Source organism: Stegostoma tigrinum, chromosome 41 (genome assembly GCF_030684315.1).
Source record: "Stegostoma tigrinum isolate sSteTig4 chromosome 41, sSteTig4.hap1, whole genome shotgun sequence".
In the NCBI taxonomy this organism is placed as follows: Eukaryota; Metazoa; Chordata; class Chondrichthyes; order Orectolobiformes; family Stegostomatidae; genus Stegostoma; species Stegostoma tigrinum.
The window spans coordinates 10,753,706-10,770,136 of NC_081394.1; the positions used below are offsets into that span (position 1 = coordinate 10,753,706).

Below are 16,431 nucleotides of genomic sequence, written 5' to 3' on the forward strand. Positions count from 1 at the left end.
GAGCCAGAGAGAGAAGTGCAGAAGATTAGATAGATAGAAAGAGAGGCTGACAAAGATGGAGACCAGATGACAGAGAGAGACAAAAGCTAGAGGATCTGAGATCAAGAGAAACAAAGACAGACAAAGGAAGAGGACGTGAAAGGATTGAGAAATACATCAACAGTCAATGAGAGACAGAGACAAGGGGTAAGAGAAAGAGTCAAAAGCCATGGAGTCTAAGATTCAGATGTGGTGACAAACCCAGTGCTTTGCCCCAGGGTTACCCCTGTCTCACTACTTCCCTTCCCCACAGTTGAACCCAGGCTTGGAAAATGCGTATACACATTAACTGGCAAATCTGCAGTTTAAACCTGAAAAAGTCAGAAGACAACTTTATTATTTAAAATAATGCAAAGAAACGACACCAAGTGATGGAGATGCCCAGAAGGAATGAAACCTCAAACGCACACACACACACACACAGGTAAAACTGCAAATAATTCGGCAGTAGACACAGCATTCCTTTGAATTAACGTGCTGCAGTTCGGGGTGTGAATACACTGCTCATTGAGCTGATTCTGCAGCCATTGGAATTGGGGTTACTCATGTTAGATTGCAGTGTAGGCCAATACCAGAATGTACAAAGAGGACCAAGGACCACTCAGAGACACACTGAAACTGGCAGGGCAAGGAATATTGAATGATGATGAGCCACAGGGAAACCCCGGTTCCTTCCACATTCCCACCCACTTCGACCTCAGTCACTGGAATCAATGATGAGTAGTAAAACACATCAGTTTCTTAGGCAATCTTCATCTGTTGAAACATGTAATAATCTCCCAGAAAAGCACACACTCTCTCATTTTCAGTAATCTTGCATTTTATTTTGCCAACCTCAGGTCAGCAATTCAACAGTGACCTCAGTTTATTAAACAGTTGTCAATACAGACTGAGGCTGCAATTGGAGCAGTTGACCAGGAGTAAATTGTTGCCCCACACAGCGCCACTACTGGCTGGAGGATTTCATCACTCAGCTCCCTTCACAGTGCCATCAGTGAGCTTGGACGGCGGTTTCGGAGAGAGGTAGTAGAATCCCGTACGTTCAGCTGCCGGACAGCGCCACCACTGGGCTGGAGGACATAAAGGGTAGAGCCTGATTCAGAGATAATGGGACCCACGGATGCTGGAGAATCTGAGATAACAAAGTGGGGAGAGGTTAAATTAACAAAGTGTGAAGCTGGATGAACACAGCAGGCCAAGCAGCATCTTAGGAACACAAAAGCTGACGTTTCAGGCCTAGACCCTTCATCGAGGAGGGAGAGAGGGTGCTGAAATAAATAGGGAGGAGGGGGAAGCAGATTGAAGATGGATAGAGGAGAAGATAGGTGGAGAGGTGAGTTGCAGTGGGTGAGAGATCCCCTGAGGTTTATCCGGAGGGAGGAGGATAACTTCTTCAGGTTAGGCATCCCTAGAAGAGGCTTCGCAGTGAGATTAAAATTGTATCAGAGGTAATAGGAACTGCAGATGCTGGAGAATCCGGGACAACAAAGTGTAGAGCTGGATGAACACAGCAGGTCTAAAAGCCTGAAACGTCAGCTTCGGTGCTCTTAAGATGCTGCTTGGCCTGCTGTGTTCATCCAGCTCTTCACTTTGTTATCTCGGATTCTCCAGGATCCGCAGTTCCCATTATTTCTGATACACTTTTAACCTCCCTGCGAAGCCTCTTCTCGGGATGTCTAACCTGAAGAAGTTATCCTCCTCCCTCCGGATAAACCTCAGGGGATCTCTCTCCCACTGCAACTCTCCTCACCACTTATCTTCTCCTCTGTACATCTTCGATCTGCCTCCCCTCTCTGTCCCTATTTATTTCAGAACCCTCTCCCTCTCCCCCTTTCCTGATGAAGGGTCCAGGCCTGATTCTGAGACAGTCTGGTGCGTAGCTTGCCTGCAGCGCCACCACTGGCTGGAAGACCAAATGGGAGGACTCCTTCACTCAATCTTCGTTCAACTTCTTCTGGATGTTTTCCATTCAATTCGACTTTTCTGTAGCAGGCGGAGTTTGAACCCAGGCCTCCTGGTTCAAGAGATAGCGACACAGCCCACACCATGCACCACGAGAGTTCCAAATTTCAGCACTCTAATCCACATTTTAGTAAAGGCATGAGTGATTCAGAAGCCGAATGATGCTTGCCCGACCTGACTGCCCAGAGCGCAGAATCGCCACAGTGTGGAAGCAAGCCATTCACCCTCTTTGGTCCGCACTGACCCTCTGAAGAGCAACCCACCCAGACCCACCACTCTACCCTGTCCCTGTAATTCTGCATTTCCTGTGGCTAATTGATTGATTGATTGATTTTATTGTCATGTGTACTGAAATAGAGTGAAAAGATTTGTTTGTGAATGGTACTGGCAGATCGCAGCAAGCGAATGGTGTATAGATCAAAAAAGACTTAGAGGCTCGCAGGTTACATTATTTGAGGCTAAAATCTAATTAACAGTCTGATAATGGTCAGAAGGAAGCTGCTCCTGAATGTGCTTGTGCATGTTTTCAGGCATTATCAGGGTGCGATGAGTCTTTGATGATGTTGGCCACCTTTCTGCAATAATGAGCTATGTAAATAGAACCTATGGTTGGAAGGTTGGCTTCTCTGATGGTCTGAGCTGTACACACCTGCTTCTGTAATTTCTTACAGTCCTGGGGCAGAGCAGTTGCCGCACCAGGTTGTTATGCACCCGAACAGTAACTTTCAATGGTGCACCTGTAGAAGTTGGTGAGAGACCTTAAGAACATGCTAAATTTCCTCAGCGACCTGAGGAAGAAGGGGCATTTTTGTGCCTTCTTGACTGTCACATTCCGTGGGATGTCCAGGACAGTTGTCGGTTATTGTCACTCTGAGGAACTTAATGGTCTTCACTCTCTCAACCGCAGTTCCATTGATGTAGATGGGGGCATGTTCTCTTCCTTTCCGTCTGAAGTCGATGATCAGTTCTTTAGTTTTGCCAACATTGAGAGACAGATTGTTTTCATTGCACCACATCACCAAGCCCTCTGTCTCTCTTCTGTATTTTAACTCGTCATTGTTAGATATCCATCCCACTATGGTTGTGTCATCAGTGAACTTGTCAATAGTATTCATTCAGAATTTGACAACACAGTAATAGGTGTACAGAGAATACAGTAGGGGCCTGAGGTCACATCTTTGGGGGGCTCTAGTGTTGAGTGTTATTGTGGAGGAGGTGCTGATTGAGGACCAAGGTTTAGAAAGATAAGATTAGATTAGATTCCTTACAGTGTGGAAACAGGCCCTTCAGCCCTACAAGTCCACATCACCCTTGGAGCATTCCGCCCAGACCCATCCCCCTATAACCCACACACCCCTGAACACTACAGGCAATTTAGCATGGCCGATCCACCTAGCCTGCACGTCTTTGGACTGTGGGAGGAAACCGGAGCACCCGGAGGAAACCCACGCAGACACGGGGAGAATGTGCAAACTCCGCACGGACAGGTGCCTGGCGCTGTGAGGTTGCAGTGCTAACCACTGAGCCACCATGCCGCCCCAGTTAAGGATCCAGTTGTGGAGGGTGGAGCTGAGACCAAGGACATGCAGTTTTGAGATCAGTCTGGAGGGCATAATGGTGCTGAAGGCGGAGCTGCAGTCAATGAGCAGGAGTCTGACAAAGGTGTCTTTGGTGTCCAGATGTTCCAGGGAAGAGTGCAAGGCTAGGGATATGGCATCCTCTGTGGACCTGCTGTGTTGGTAGGCAGACTGTGGGGGATCAAGGCAGGTTGAGAGACTGGAGTTAATATGGGCCATGACCAGCCTCTCAAAGCACTTCATGATAATTGAAGTCAGAGCTATTGGGTGGTAGTCATTTACAGATATTGCATGTGTATTATCGACTATGGGGATGATAGTGGTTCAGCTAGCCTGCAGATCCCTGGACACTATGGGTAATTTAGCATGGTCCTATCACCTAACCTGCACATCTTTGGACTGTGGGATGAAACCGGAGCACCCAGAGGAAGCCTTTGCAGACACAGGGAGAATGTGCAAACTTCACACAAACAGTTGTCCGAGGCTGCAATTGAACATGCATTCCTGGCGCTGTGAGGCAGCAGTGCTAACTGCTGAGCCACCCTAGAAATCGTGGCTAAGCCAGTGTAATTTGACAGAACTGTACGTAACCCCTTCCACTACCCTACTAATGACTGAATGCGAGGTAATAGCTCGGGATGGATTGGCCTGAAATTTGTGTAAAGAAAACACCCCGACAATTTTCACATTATTGGGTAAATGCCAGTGTTGTAGCTGTACTCAAACAGCTTAGCTAGGCCTGCAACATACTCTGGATCATGCATCTTCAATACTATTAATAGACTTTGGCCATTGCCTTTAGAGTATCCAGTGCTATCACCAGTTTCTGTTTAACTCATGGAGTCAATCAAATTATTTGAAGGCATGCATCTGTGATGGTGGGTACCTGTAGGGCAAACAGATGAATTTTCCACCGGCACTTCTGCCGAGAGAGTCTTGCAATTATTTAGCCTTACCCTCTGCCCACATATGCTGGGACCTGCTATGGTCAAAGATGGGGATACTTGATGAATCCCTTTCTCCTTGATTGAGTTGTTTGGTTATCTTTCGCTATTCACATCTGGATATATCAGGACTGCAGGGCATGGCTCTGATCCTTTCGTCTGTTTTTATGATGGATTTTGTATGTAAAGTACTTTATTGTGAGGATGACTATGTTAGGCTGTTATTTGCCTAGCCATGAGACAGCTGTCCCAATTTTGACATTCGACCACAGATGTGAATAAAGAGTACATTGCAGTGTTGGCTGAGTTGAGTTTTCTGTTGTCATTTCAGGTTCCCAGAACATTTAACATTTGATCAATCTGGTTTCATTCCTTCTTCAAGATACTTTGCGGTTCAGTACAACTGAGTGGCTTGCTTGGCATTGTAGAAAGTTAGCCACATTACTGTAGACCTGAAGTTAAATGTAGACCAGATGAGTTATGGTAACATATTTCATTCTCTAAAGGACATTAGTTTAACAATTGCATATATGGAATTTCTATTCCAGGGATTTACAGAGACTCAATCATTGATTCTCTTCAACACTAAGATTGATAGACTGTTACCTTTTCGAAAGCATGAAAGGATATAATGATATTGCAGAAAAATTGTGCTGAACTAAAAAGTCAGCTGTGATCTGTTTGAATGATGGAGAGGGCCCCAAGAGCTGAGAGGCATACTCTTGTTCCTATTCAACATTTTCTTGAACTCTTATCTACAGAGTGCATTGGAGCAAGATACTCATGCTCCTTCAAAAGTATAATCAAAACCTGCAATGCCTGCCACCAAGGATTACGGCATCAGATTCTTGGAAGCACCTCCAGCTGCTAAGTTACACAATCAGGATGTGGAACTAGATCACTATTCATTTGAGATTTCAGGTTAATCCCTTCCTGAGAGTGCTCCAGGAGCACTGACACCAAGACGAGTGCAATACTTCAAGAATGCAGCTCACCAGCAGCTTCTCCACGCCAATCATGAATGGCTCTGCCAAAAATGGCCTCCAGTAAAGGATAAATGCCAAATGGATCAGGAGGAAAGGGGATCGAGTAGCAATGTGGAAGTAAAGTCAAGGATTGAGCGTGAGAGAATTGGATGGCGTGGCAGCTTCCATAGGGCATCCCAATTCCTGTTTCTTTCACCCTAATTTCTTGCAATATTCGGCAGTATCTTTTTGCATCTCTGCTTTGAGCCTCCAACACAGTGGCTTCAGCTGAGGCTGCGATATGAGTCAGAATTAGATGACTCCCTCAGTTCACTGCAGGTTAACCACAATCTGTCACCTCATGCAAAACTTCCAAAGGCTGACAAACCTAAGTCAACCAGACAGATTGGTTTTCATCTCACTTTTCCGCTAAAGTTACAATGGTGAACTACCTTACAAAAGCTCAACTCCTTTACTGTCTGGATGAGGATCTAACTATGCTGTGTCATCTTTCCTCTTACCTAAACACAGAGTCCAATAAATTCCAACTGCCTAAATCCCACTGGCATTTCTTTCTTTCGGTGGCTTAGTGGTTAGCACTGCTGCCTCACAGCACCAGAGCCTCTGGTTCAATTCCAGTCTCAGGTGACTGTCTGTGTGGGGTTTGCATGTTCTGTCTGTGTCTGCGTGGGATTCCTCTGGGTGCTCCAAGTTCCTGTCACAGTTCAAAGATGTGTATGCCAGGTGGGTTGGCCATGCCCTTCATGCATAAATTAAGTGGGTTATAGGGGGATGGTTCTGATTAGTATGATCAGTGTGGACTTGTTGGACCGAAGGGCCTGTTTCCACTTTGTAGGGATTCTTTGGTATTCCCCAGATTTATAAAATGAGCCAGAAGTATTTGGCTTTAAAGCCCAGTATAGCCAACACAAATAGTTGCAGCCACTGTGCCAAAGAGTTGAGGCTTGTATTTTGCCAGTGATCAGCGCTGAGAGAGCACTGGACAGTCAGAAGGTTGGTACTGAGGTAACACAGCACATGTTGGAGGGTCAGTGTTGAGGGAATGTTGCACAATCAGAGATTCAGTACTGAGGGAGTGCTGCACTGTTGGAGGGTCAGTGCTGAGGGAGTGCCGCACTGTTAGTAGGTCAGTGCTGAGGGAGAGCCGCACTCACAGAGGATCAGTACTGATGGTCTACTGCGTAATCAGAGGGCCAGTTTTAAGGGAGTGCTGCACTGTCAGACAGTCATTATTGATGAAATGCTGCATTGTCAGATGGTCAGCACTGAGGGGCCACAGCTCTCTCAAGGGTCAGTATTGAGGGAGTGCTGTATCATTGAAATGTCAGTCATGTGGGCATGCAGCACGATTGGACAGTCAATGCTGAGACAGTACTGCGCTGTCAAAGGATTGGTATTGAAGGAGAGCTATGTTGTCAGTGATTTAGTATTGCAGGACTACTGCACTCAGTACTGAAGGGAATGGCAGTCAGGGGCTTTCTAAGAAAGGTGGTGTTGAGAAAGAGGTTTACTGCTTGCGAGCAGCACTGAGGGGAGTTGCACTGTGAAAAGTCAGTTCTGAGATAGAGCTACATAGTTGTGGAGGGTTGCCCTATTGAGGGCAAATGAACTTTCCCAAGCATAATTTGCTGAGGACAGAACACAGTAGTGTGGCTCATTACTGCTCCCTGTATGGAGAATTGAGAGCAGGAGAGAGTTGGCAACAAAGAATGTGAAACTTCTAATGAAGCTGGTGCTTGCACAGAGATCAACGTACATAAGTGAGGACGAGATTGACTAGAGATGGTGTTTGTCAGGATATGGGACAGGCCCTTTCTCTGTTATCTCAGATTTAAAGAGTATAGAATGTGGGAAGCTGTTAACATTCCTATGGCTCAATGAAAAATACCTCTGCCTCATAGCTGGATGGATGTGCATCCAAGTCTCACACTTGGCACCTGACTCCAAAAAAAGTTATGATTGATATTTCCATTATGGGTGTTTTGAGACATGGTCGTAGTGTCACACCAATGTCCAGGTTCAAGTTTCTCCTGAGCTGGAGGTGTGTCATATCATACCTGTCTGCATCAGTTTATTAAAATGTAACCAGTGGGATTTATGTACAGGTATCATGCCAAGCTTCATGACTGAAGCTGTGTGGTGGATGCATATTATCATTAGGCTCTGAAAGAGCTGGTTAAAAAAGATATCCAGAATGGTTATAAGAATAATCATTGCTTGAAGTGCAAAAGCCTGGGTGTCAATTCTGTATGAAATGAATTAAGGCGAAGCCTTGCAAACCTAAGGGAGTGGTCAAAATTTCACAATGCTCTCAACGGGCCGCAAGCTCTGACTGTCAATTTGTCTGTAAGGAATCACAAGCTGTGGAGTAAACCGAGGGTTTTCCTGGCATTCTTACACCAAAGCAACCCTGTCACTTCATCTGTCCCAATTTCGATTGAAGAATGGAAAAACCACATGCTCCAGGACTTAGGCCATACAAAACCGCAATGTATTCCTTATTTCAAAGGAGTTGGATTGTCAGGGAAGGGATGTCTTACTGCAACAGTACAAGGTGCCAGTGAGACCACATCTGGAGTACTGTGAGCAGTTTTGAACATAGAACATAGAACAGCACAGTACGGGCCCTTTGGCCCACCATGTTGTGCCACTCTATTACCCTACTATGAGCAAACTACTCTGCATACCTTACATTTTACTATCCTCCATGTGCCTATCCAAGAGTCGTTTAATAACCTCTAAAGTATTTGACTCTACCACTGCTGGCAGTGCAATCCACACACCCACCACTGCTTATTTCAAGAAAGATATTATTTCATGAGAGGTAGTTCTGAAGAAGTTCACTGGAATGATTCCCGACATGGAGGGGTTGTCTCATGAGCAAAAGCAAAACAGGTTGGGACTCGATTCACTGGGGCTTAGAAGAATGAGTGGGTATTTAATTGAAATATATAGGGTTCTTATGGGGCTTGACAGAGTAAATGCTGAGAGGGTGTTTACTCTCATAGGGGAATCTAGAAACAGAGGCCATAGTCTCAGAATAATTGGTTGGCAATTTCAGACTGAGACTAGGAGGAGTTTCTTCTCTGGGGTTGTGAGCCTTTGGACCTTCTTGCCACAGAGATTTGTGGGAGTCAGTTCTTATCTATATTTAGGGCAGAAATAGTTATATTCTTGACCAGTCAGGGTATCAAGGCTTATGTGGAGAGGGTAGGAAGGTAGTTGTGGGGAATATGGGATCAGCCACGATCCTTTTAAATGACAGAACAGGCTTGAGGGACTGAATGGTCTACTCCTATTCCTATTTCATATGACCTTAAAACAGTGTTGAGACAACGAGACAAGTGATTCGGTTTAGTCTGAGGAGGAAGTTCAAGATAATTTCTGTGTCTCACTGGCAATGAGACTGAACATGTGTGCCTCTCACCCTGTCCTTGAAGGGACCTGACTTCAGAAGTCTGTACCACAGATTTCCTGAGCAACTGTGTGTTTTTTTCATATTTTATACATATAACTGCCACTTTATTTAAGGAGTTTAACATGTAGGTGGTAGACTGTCTCTGTCTTTCACCTCGATAAGGCAGCATAAACTCCTATTTCTGCAGAGCTGTCACCCCAAGGTTTCCTCGCTTCTGCTCCCCAATGTTTTTCTTAATGCATGTGTCCTTCTTTATATATTGTAGGAAATGTTTTGGACAACTTCTGCCCAGAAACGTTGCAAACAATAGTTTATTGTAAGCAAAGGGGTACAGGGAGAGAGGAAAAGCTGACAGGGAGAGATGGAGAAAAGGGAGCGTGAGAGAGACAACAAAGTGTGGAGCTGGATGAACACAGCTGGCCAAGCAGCATCTTAGGAGCACAACCGCTAACGTTTCGGGAGAGACCCACAGACGGAGAGACTGGGGGAAAAAAAAGGGAGAGGGAGAGTGAAAGGGAACAGAGAGAGAGACAAAGAGTGAGAGACTGAGAGAGAAAAACAAAGGGAATATCGATGGAGACAGAGAGATACAGAGGGAGAGCGAGAGAGAACAAAAGGGAACAGACAGAGGGAGAAACACAAAGATGGAGGGATAGAGAAATCAAATGGAACCCAGAGCGAGACGGAGAGCGAGACAGAAAGGGAGGAAGTAAGCAAAAAAACACAAGGCAACAGAGAGACTGACTGAGCGAGCGATTCAGATCTCTCCCTCTCTGTCTCTCACTCTGTTTCTTTTCTCTGTTCTATTTTCTCTTTCCTCCTCTTCTGAATGCCGTTTTAACACACACCGACATCTTCACAAATATTTGGCACACATTCAAACTCTGGGTGCCCGTAACAAAATTTCAGTCTGGCTCACGGTAACGGCAGTTACACTGAATTAAATGGTCGGCTCGCAGGCGCCCAGCTCACCCGGTGCGGTGTTCGTTTGTTTAAGGGGGTATCTCATATGAGGAAGTGAATGGAGGAATGTGGGGGTGTTGGCGACCTGGTTTTGATCTATCCTGTGTCTTGTCAAGTCACACTTCAGGCTTTCGGGGTGTGAAATGACTGTTCCAAGCCGAACCATGTGTCATACAAACTCACACGCAATTTTCTCTCTGAACCACAGTTGGAGATTGGACTGGAGAAGACACTGAATGTGAGTAACCGGGCTCCATGTATGAAGAAGCGATTCCTGGTGTTAAACAGTCACAGGTTATCAATGATACATCGCAAACAGTAACTACATAGAGATAGTTATATAAAAAATGCAGAACAGTATCTAGTAAGAAGTTATGTTGTGCAGCGGTCGATTAAAGTCAGTTGCTCGCTTAGTCGCCACCTCTCCCTGTCTCCAACAGTTTTACTTCTCTCTCCGGATCTCTAGAATCCTGCTTCTCTCTATTTTCTCCTCTTTCTCTCATTCAATAATTTCTCAGCGTTTGCCTCTCTCTGATCCCCTTGCCCTCTTTCTCTGGCTCTGTTCCTTCCCTTCTGTGTGTGTGTGTGTTCCCTGTTTTTCTCTCCGCCTCCTGTCTCTTTTCTCTCTCTCTCTGTTCCCTGTCTTTGCCCCTCTCTCTCCCCCACTGCTTTCTCTTCAAGTCCCGCGTTCTCCGCCTCTCCCTTCATCTTTCAAACACTCGGTTTTATCCGCGACAGTCTCTGTCTCTGTTTATTGTACTGTCTTTCGCGGTGTCTCTCTGTGTGTTTCTCCCTCTCTCTCCCTTGCCTGGTCTGTGTGAATCTCTCTCTCTCTCTCTTTGCTTAAGCTGTTTATCTATCTCCTCTATGTACCTCCTCGCTTTGATTCCGCTCTCTCTTTTGCGGTACCTGACTCTTCCTGACGCTCGCTCACCGTGCTCCACGTCTCTCTATCTCTCTCTATCGCTTCACCTCTGTCCGCATTGACACACCTCTATATCTCTGTGTCTATCGCGCTTAGCTTCTCTTTGCGAACTTTGCTTCTCTTTAAAAAAAAGTTCTCCTCTGTCCGAACTTTCTCTCTTGTGACTTAATTTCATGCATTTCACTGACTCCACTTCATCCCTCCGAATTGTTCAACCCGTCCCCTTCAGAGATAATGGGAACTGCAGATGCTGGAGAATTCCAAGATAATAAAATGTGAGGCTGGATGAACACAGCAGGCCAAGCAGCATCTCAGGAGCTCCTGTGTTCATCCAGCCTCACATTTTATTATCTCCGTCCCCTTCTGACTTCATCTGATGGAAGTCTCCGGACTTGGAACTTTAAATCTTCTTTCTTCCGGCTAGTGTTGCCAGACCTGCTGAGTTTCGCCAGCAACTTCTGCATTTTTGGCCATCTAGCTCGATCTGCCTCACTCGCCGTGTCTCCCTCTCTACACCTCTTGCTGGCTCTCACTTTCATCCTTTTGGTGTGGTTTTTGTCAGTTTACCAGCCTCCTCCATTCATCGCTGCCCCGTTTGTCTTTCATGGAAGCAATTACGACAGTTGCAGGAGTACGCCATTCGGCCCTTCCAGCCCGCACCACCATTCAATACTATAACGGCTGATTATGCAATCTCAGTATCCCATACCCGCTCTCTCTTCAAAACCCTCGAAGCTTTTATCCACGTCCAGCACGGTCCTGAACATATCCAACGAACTGCCCCCAAACAGCTTCCTGTGAAAGAGAATTCCACTGATTCGCAACTCTCTTGAGGGAAGAATTTCTTCCTCATCTCAGTTCTGGCTTGCCCTTTATTCTTAGATTTGTCTTTCTCACCAACTCTCTCTGCATTTTCACCCCTTCTCTCTTTGATTCCTGTAACTCCGGTCCTTCCTTTCATCCTATGTATGTCACTCTCTCTCATCATGTGTGTGCGTGTGTTTGCGTCTTCCCTCTGCCGTAAGGAGACCGGGATTGAACTGAACTCGAGAAACGGGCTGCAGACAGCAAATATTAATAATCACCGCTTTAATTTGCTTTGGATTTTTTTTTAAGTTAACAGTTTCACCTGTTCGTTTAATATAAAAAATCCCAGGAGAGAAACATTTATATTCTCAGTGGACGGCTTTAGATTTGGAAATATCCCTGAAATGTTGCAGTTGCTTGCATCTCACCCAAGTGAGCTCAGTCTCTATTACTGAGTCTACAGCGAGTTCTTGGTGTTTCTCGAAACTGTGTCACCCGGGGACGGATCAATATTTGATAGAGAATATCTGCACACCTAACTCTCGCTCGCCTTAACCCCCGGCCTTGAGGATGATGGGCCACTGCTAAATGTGTGTTAGGAGGTGAATTGGGTGGGATGGATTGGAAAGCGAGGAAGGAGAGAACAGCGCGGCACGGTGGCTCAGTGGTTAACACTGCAGCTTCACAGCGCCAGGGACCCAGGTTCAATTCCAGCCTCGGGTAACTGTCTGTGTGGAGTTTGCACATTCTCCCTGTGTCTGCGTGGGTTTCCTCCGGGTGCTCCGGTTTCCTCCCACAGTCCAAAGATGTGCAGTTTAGGTGAATTGGTCATGCTAAAATTGCCCGTAGTGCTCAGGGGTGTGTGGGTTATAGGAGGATGGGTCTGGGTGAGATGCTTCAAGGGGCAGTGTGGGCTTGTTGGGCCGAAGGGCCTGTTTCCACACTGTAGGGAATCTAATCTAATTACCAGGAAAGGATTCCCTGGTGGTCTTTTATCGCCGCGGCCCGGGTTCAATTCCCGGCCAGGGAGTAAAAATCCTGTTGTACTAATTAGGGCGGCACGGTGACACCAGGGACCCGGGTTCAATTACACCATCGGGCGATTCTCTGCGTGGACTTTGCACATTCTCCCTGAGCCTGCGTGTGTTCCCTCCCACAGTCCAAAGATGTGCAGGCTCGGTCGATTAGCCATGCTAAATTGCACTGAAGTGTTCAGGGATGTGTAGTTGAGTTGGTTTACAAGGGAAATGGATCTGGGTGGGACGCACTGAAGGTCAGTGTGGACTTGTTGGTCAAAGGGCCTTTTTCAACACCATAGGGATTCTATGAATGAGAAGGGAGGCAAAATGTGATGGCGTTAAGAGGCGAGCGGCAGGCCGAATGTGAGGATCAAAGCTGAGAGAGAATAGAAAAAAGTAGGGTGCTCTCTCATTGAAGAGACAACTGGTGATAGTTTAACCTGAAGGTGACAGGGGATGAGATTGAGAAATAAAATTTTTCAGCCTGGTGGGTGTGAATTGGCTATTACTACATCCAGACCAGCCATCCAGCTAACTGCATCTGACAGGTCCAAGCTCACGTTGGTGAAAGCATTATATGTCCTTGCAAACAGCACACGTTAGCCTAAAAAGCGGCAAGTCTGAACGTCATTTATGTTCGGTAATGACTCACACCCTGTGCCACACCAAATATCCAAGGAGTGGGGATCAGCCCATCTCTGGGAGAAGGTGCAATCTTCATGTTATGAGGTGGAAGATAAGTGTCTGGTGCACCTCATGTGCTCAACCCTTTGCTCGAATTCCCCTCTGTCAGTATCTCTTTTTCACACAGTCTCCAGTGCGTTTTACAGTCAAACCATCAGTCCTTTCGGTCAGTCAAAATAATGAGGAAGCCTGTCTTGGAAAGACCCAGCCAGGAACGATGCTTTGAGGTGAAAGAGTCACTGACTACTCATTCAGAACACCAGACTGCTGTTCCTTTACTTCGGGATGTAAGATCGAGCCGCTCCGAATCAAAGTTTAATTAATTCAACAACTACACTTCTGTCATCAAAAGTAAGCGATTAACGTTGTCGATGTGGTAATGCCGCAGTTGGTTGACTGATGCCCTTCGGGGAAGGAAATGTCCTCTCTGTGACTCCAGAGCCACAGCAATGCGGCGACTCTCAAAGAACAAGGAAAATTATAGTACAGGTACAGGCTCTTCGGCCTTCCCAGCCTGCGCCGATCTCGATCCTCTATCTAAACCTGTCACCTATTTTCCATGGATCTGTATCCCTCTGCTCCCTGCCCATACATGTATCTGTCCAGATACATCTTAAATGGCGCTATCATGCCGGTCTCTACCACCTCCGCTGGCAACTTGTTTCATGCACCTACCACCCTCTGTGTAAAGAACTTGCCATGCATATCTCCCTTAAACTTTCCCCCTCTCACCTTGAAATCGTGCCCCTAGTAATTCATTCCCCCACTCAGGGGAAAAAAGCTTCTTGCTATCCACCCTGTCTCTAACTCTCATGATTTTGTAGACCTCAATCAGGTCCCTCCTCAACCTCAGTCTTTCTAATGTAAATAATTCTAATCTGCTCAAACTCGCTTCATAGATAGCGCCCTCCCTACCAAGCAACATCCTGGTGAATCTCCTCTGCACCCTTTCCAAAGCATCCACATCCTTTTGGTAATGTGGCGACCAGAACTGTACGCAGTAAGTAGTCATTCAATAGACTCTCTTCTGCAACTGTCCTCGAGGCAGTTGGGGATGAGCAGTAAATGGTCTAGCCCTCATCCCACGCAATAATAAAATACATGCATGAATACTCTACAGAGGCAGTGAGTTCGATAATCACCCAAAAGAGATCTTTAATAATGTTCCATTGGTACTAGAGATAAAATCATTAGAAAGACTATTAGTTATGGCCTTATCTCACAAGTTGGGGATGATGTGGTATAGAATAAAATCAAAAAAACTTTTCCATGTCTTGCACAGCCACCAAACCCTGAGTCTTAGCTCTTCTCAAAAAATTAAACAAGCTGAAGTCCGTTTAGATATCTCAGTTCCCCTCCCAGAAGCTTCACTCTCTACTGCCTAATGTACAGCTCAAAACCCCATTCCCCCCAACCATTTCTGTCCAGCTCAGTCCCCTTCTATCTCCCTCCTTCCCCCAAGCTGTGGGTCTCAAGGTTCGACGTGGGTAGCCCAAGTGGCGAGCTGAACGGTGCAATGCGGCGACCTGCCCTTCTGACTGGAGTAGTCGGTGGTGATGGTACTCGCTCCACTAGGATGGCTGTCCGAGGTGGCGGAGAACCGACTGAGATGTAACGGCTTGAGGCAGGGCAGGAGAAGCCTCAACACGGCTTTCCGGATGGAGCTGTCGTGCAGCCAGTAGATGACCGGGTTGATGCAGCTATTGGCGAAAGCCAGCGGGGCGCTGGCTTCCTGACCGAGTACCACCGCATGCTGGAAGCTGCACGACTCAAAACCCACCCCCCAGCGGTGGAGCAAGGCCAGGAAGCGGAAAACATTGAAAGGAAGCCAGGAGAGGAGGAAGAACAAGACCACCATGAAGACCACCCTCATCGACTTCCTCAGTTTGATGTCCTGTTTCTTGCTTCTCCTGTACTGAAGGCACAGCTTCCTAGTGATGCAGCAGTAGCAGATCAGAATGATGAGCATTGGGAATACGAAGGTGAGCAGTAGGTAGGCCAGAGAGACTGCAGAACTGTGGGAAACCTGATCCTCGGTACAGTAGGACGCCTCACCCCTTGTGTCGATGATGCGGTTGTAAAGGATGGGGAGTCCCAACAGGAATGATGCTGACCAGACCAAGAGGCAAGCCAACGCTGCGTAAGTTTTGGAGCGCACCCTGCGGGACCGGAGAGGATATACGATGGCCAGGTAACGGTCCAGGCTCATGCAGCTCAGGAACGACACGCTGGAGTAGGCGTTCACCGCCACTAAGTAGGCACTCAGTCGGCACAGCAAGAGGCCGCTCCGCCACAACTTGCCCCACGCCTCCGCGTCCACCCAGAGAGGTAAGGTGATCAGGAAGACCAAGTCGGCCAACGCCAGGTTGATGATGAAGACGTCGACCTGCCTCTTGAGCCGGCACTTCAAGCCGAGGGCCGAAATGAGCAAGCCGTTGCCCAGAAAGCCCACGGCGAAGATGATGCTGTAGACCAGGGGGAAGAAGATGCGAGCATGGGGAATCGGGATAGCCTCACAAGGCTCGGCCTCGATCCACACCGTGGTGTAAAACACGTAGTAATTCTGATCGTAATAGTAATCCGTCGTGTTATTCATCATCGGCTAATCGTTTCTTTCCTTTTGTTTTGAACCGTCCTCACTCCCCCTCCCCCTCGCTTTTTGTGCTTGTCAGAATTGTTTGTATCTCACCAGGCTTTTGCCTACCCATCAGAACATAGCTGTCTCAGATCTCATTTCCTGACCACTACCAGCCCATCTACAATCAATCCCTCCTCTCTTCGACCACAACTTATTATTTTCGTTTCTTCGTGATAAACTCGGTTGCACAAACTGCTCCAACAGCAAAATGTGTTTTTTTGTAAAATAATCGGGATGGGCACTCCTGTGGCGCACCTACCCCCGGACTGGAGGCTCAGTTCAAGCCCCACCTGTTCAGGTTGACTAGAGAGAAAAAAAAACAATATATAAAAAGGCGTCAGAGAAAAAAATGGAATGGCCTCTCGCCAGTGGCACAGTGTAACGTCCCTAAGAAAAACCCCATTCGCTCATTACGATCCCCACTCGCCTGTGTCTTTTTCCTGCCTTCTCCGAAGATACTTTCATCTTG

General features: G+C 46.8%; 1 protein-coding gene across 1 annotated transcript; it reads right to left on the reverse strand.

Annotated features, from left to right (window-relative positions):
- Window positions 1–14,700: 14,700 nt before the first annotated feature.
- Window positions 14,701–15,920, reverse strand: LOC125448480 (G-protein coupled receptor 15-like). The gene has a single exon (XM_048523808.2). It carries the CDS (start codon window positions 15,918–15,920, stop codon window positions 14,796–14,798), a length of 1,125 nt encoding a protein of 374 aa, XP_048379765.1. The 3' UTR covers window positions 14,701–14,795.
- Window positions 15,921–16,431: the final 511 nt, after the last annotated feature.

Coding starts and splice junctions, on each gene's coding strand:
- LOC125448480 (XM_048523808.2), bottom strand. CDS start 15,920: ATGAATAACACGACGGATTACTATTACGATCAGAATTACTACGTGTTT.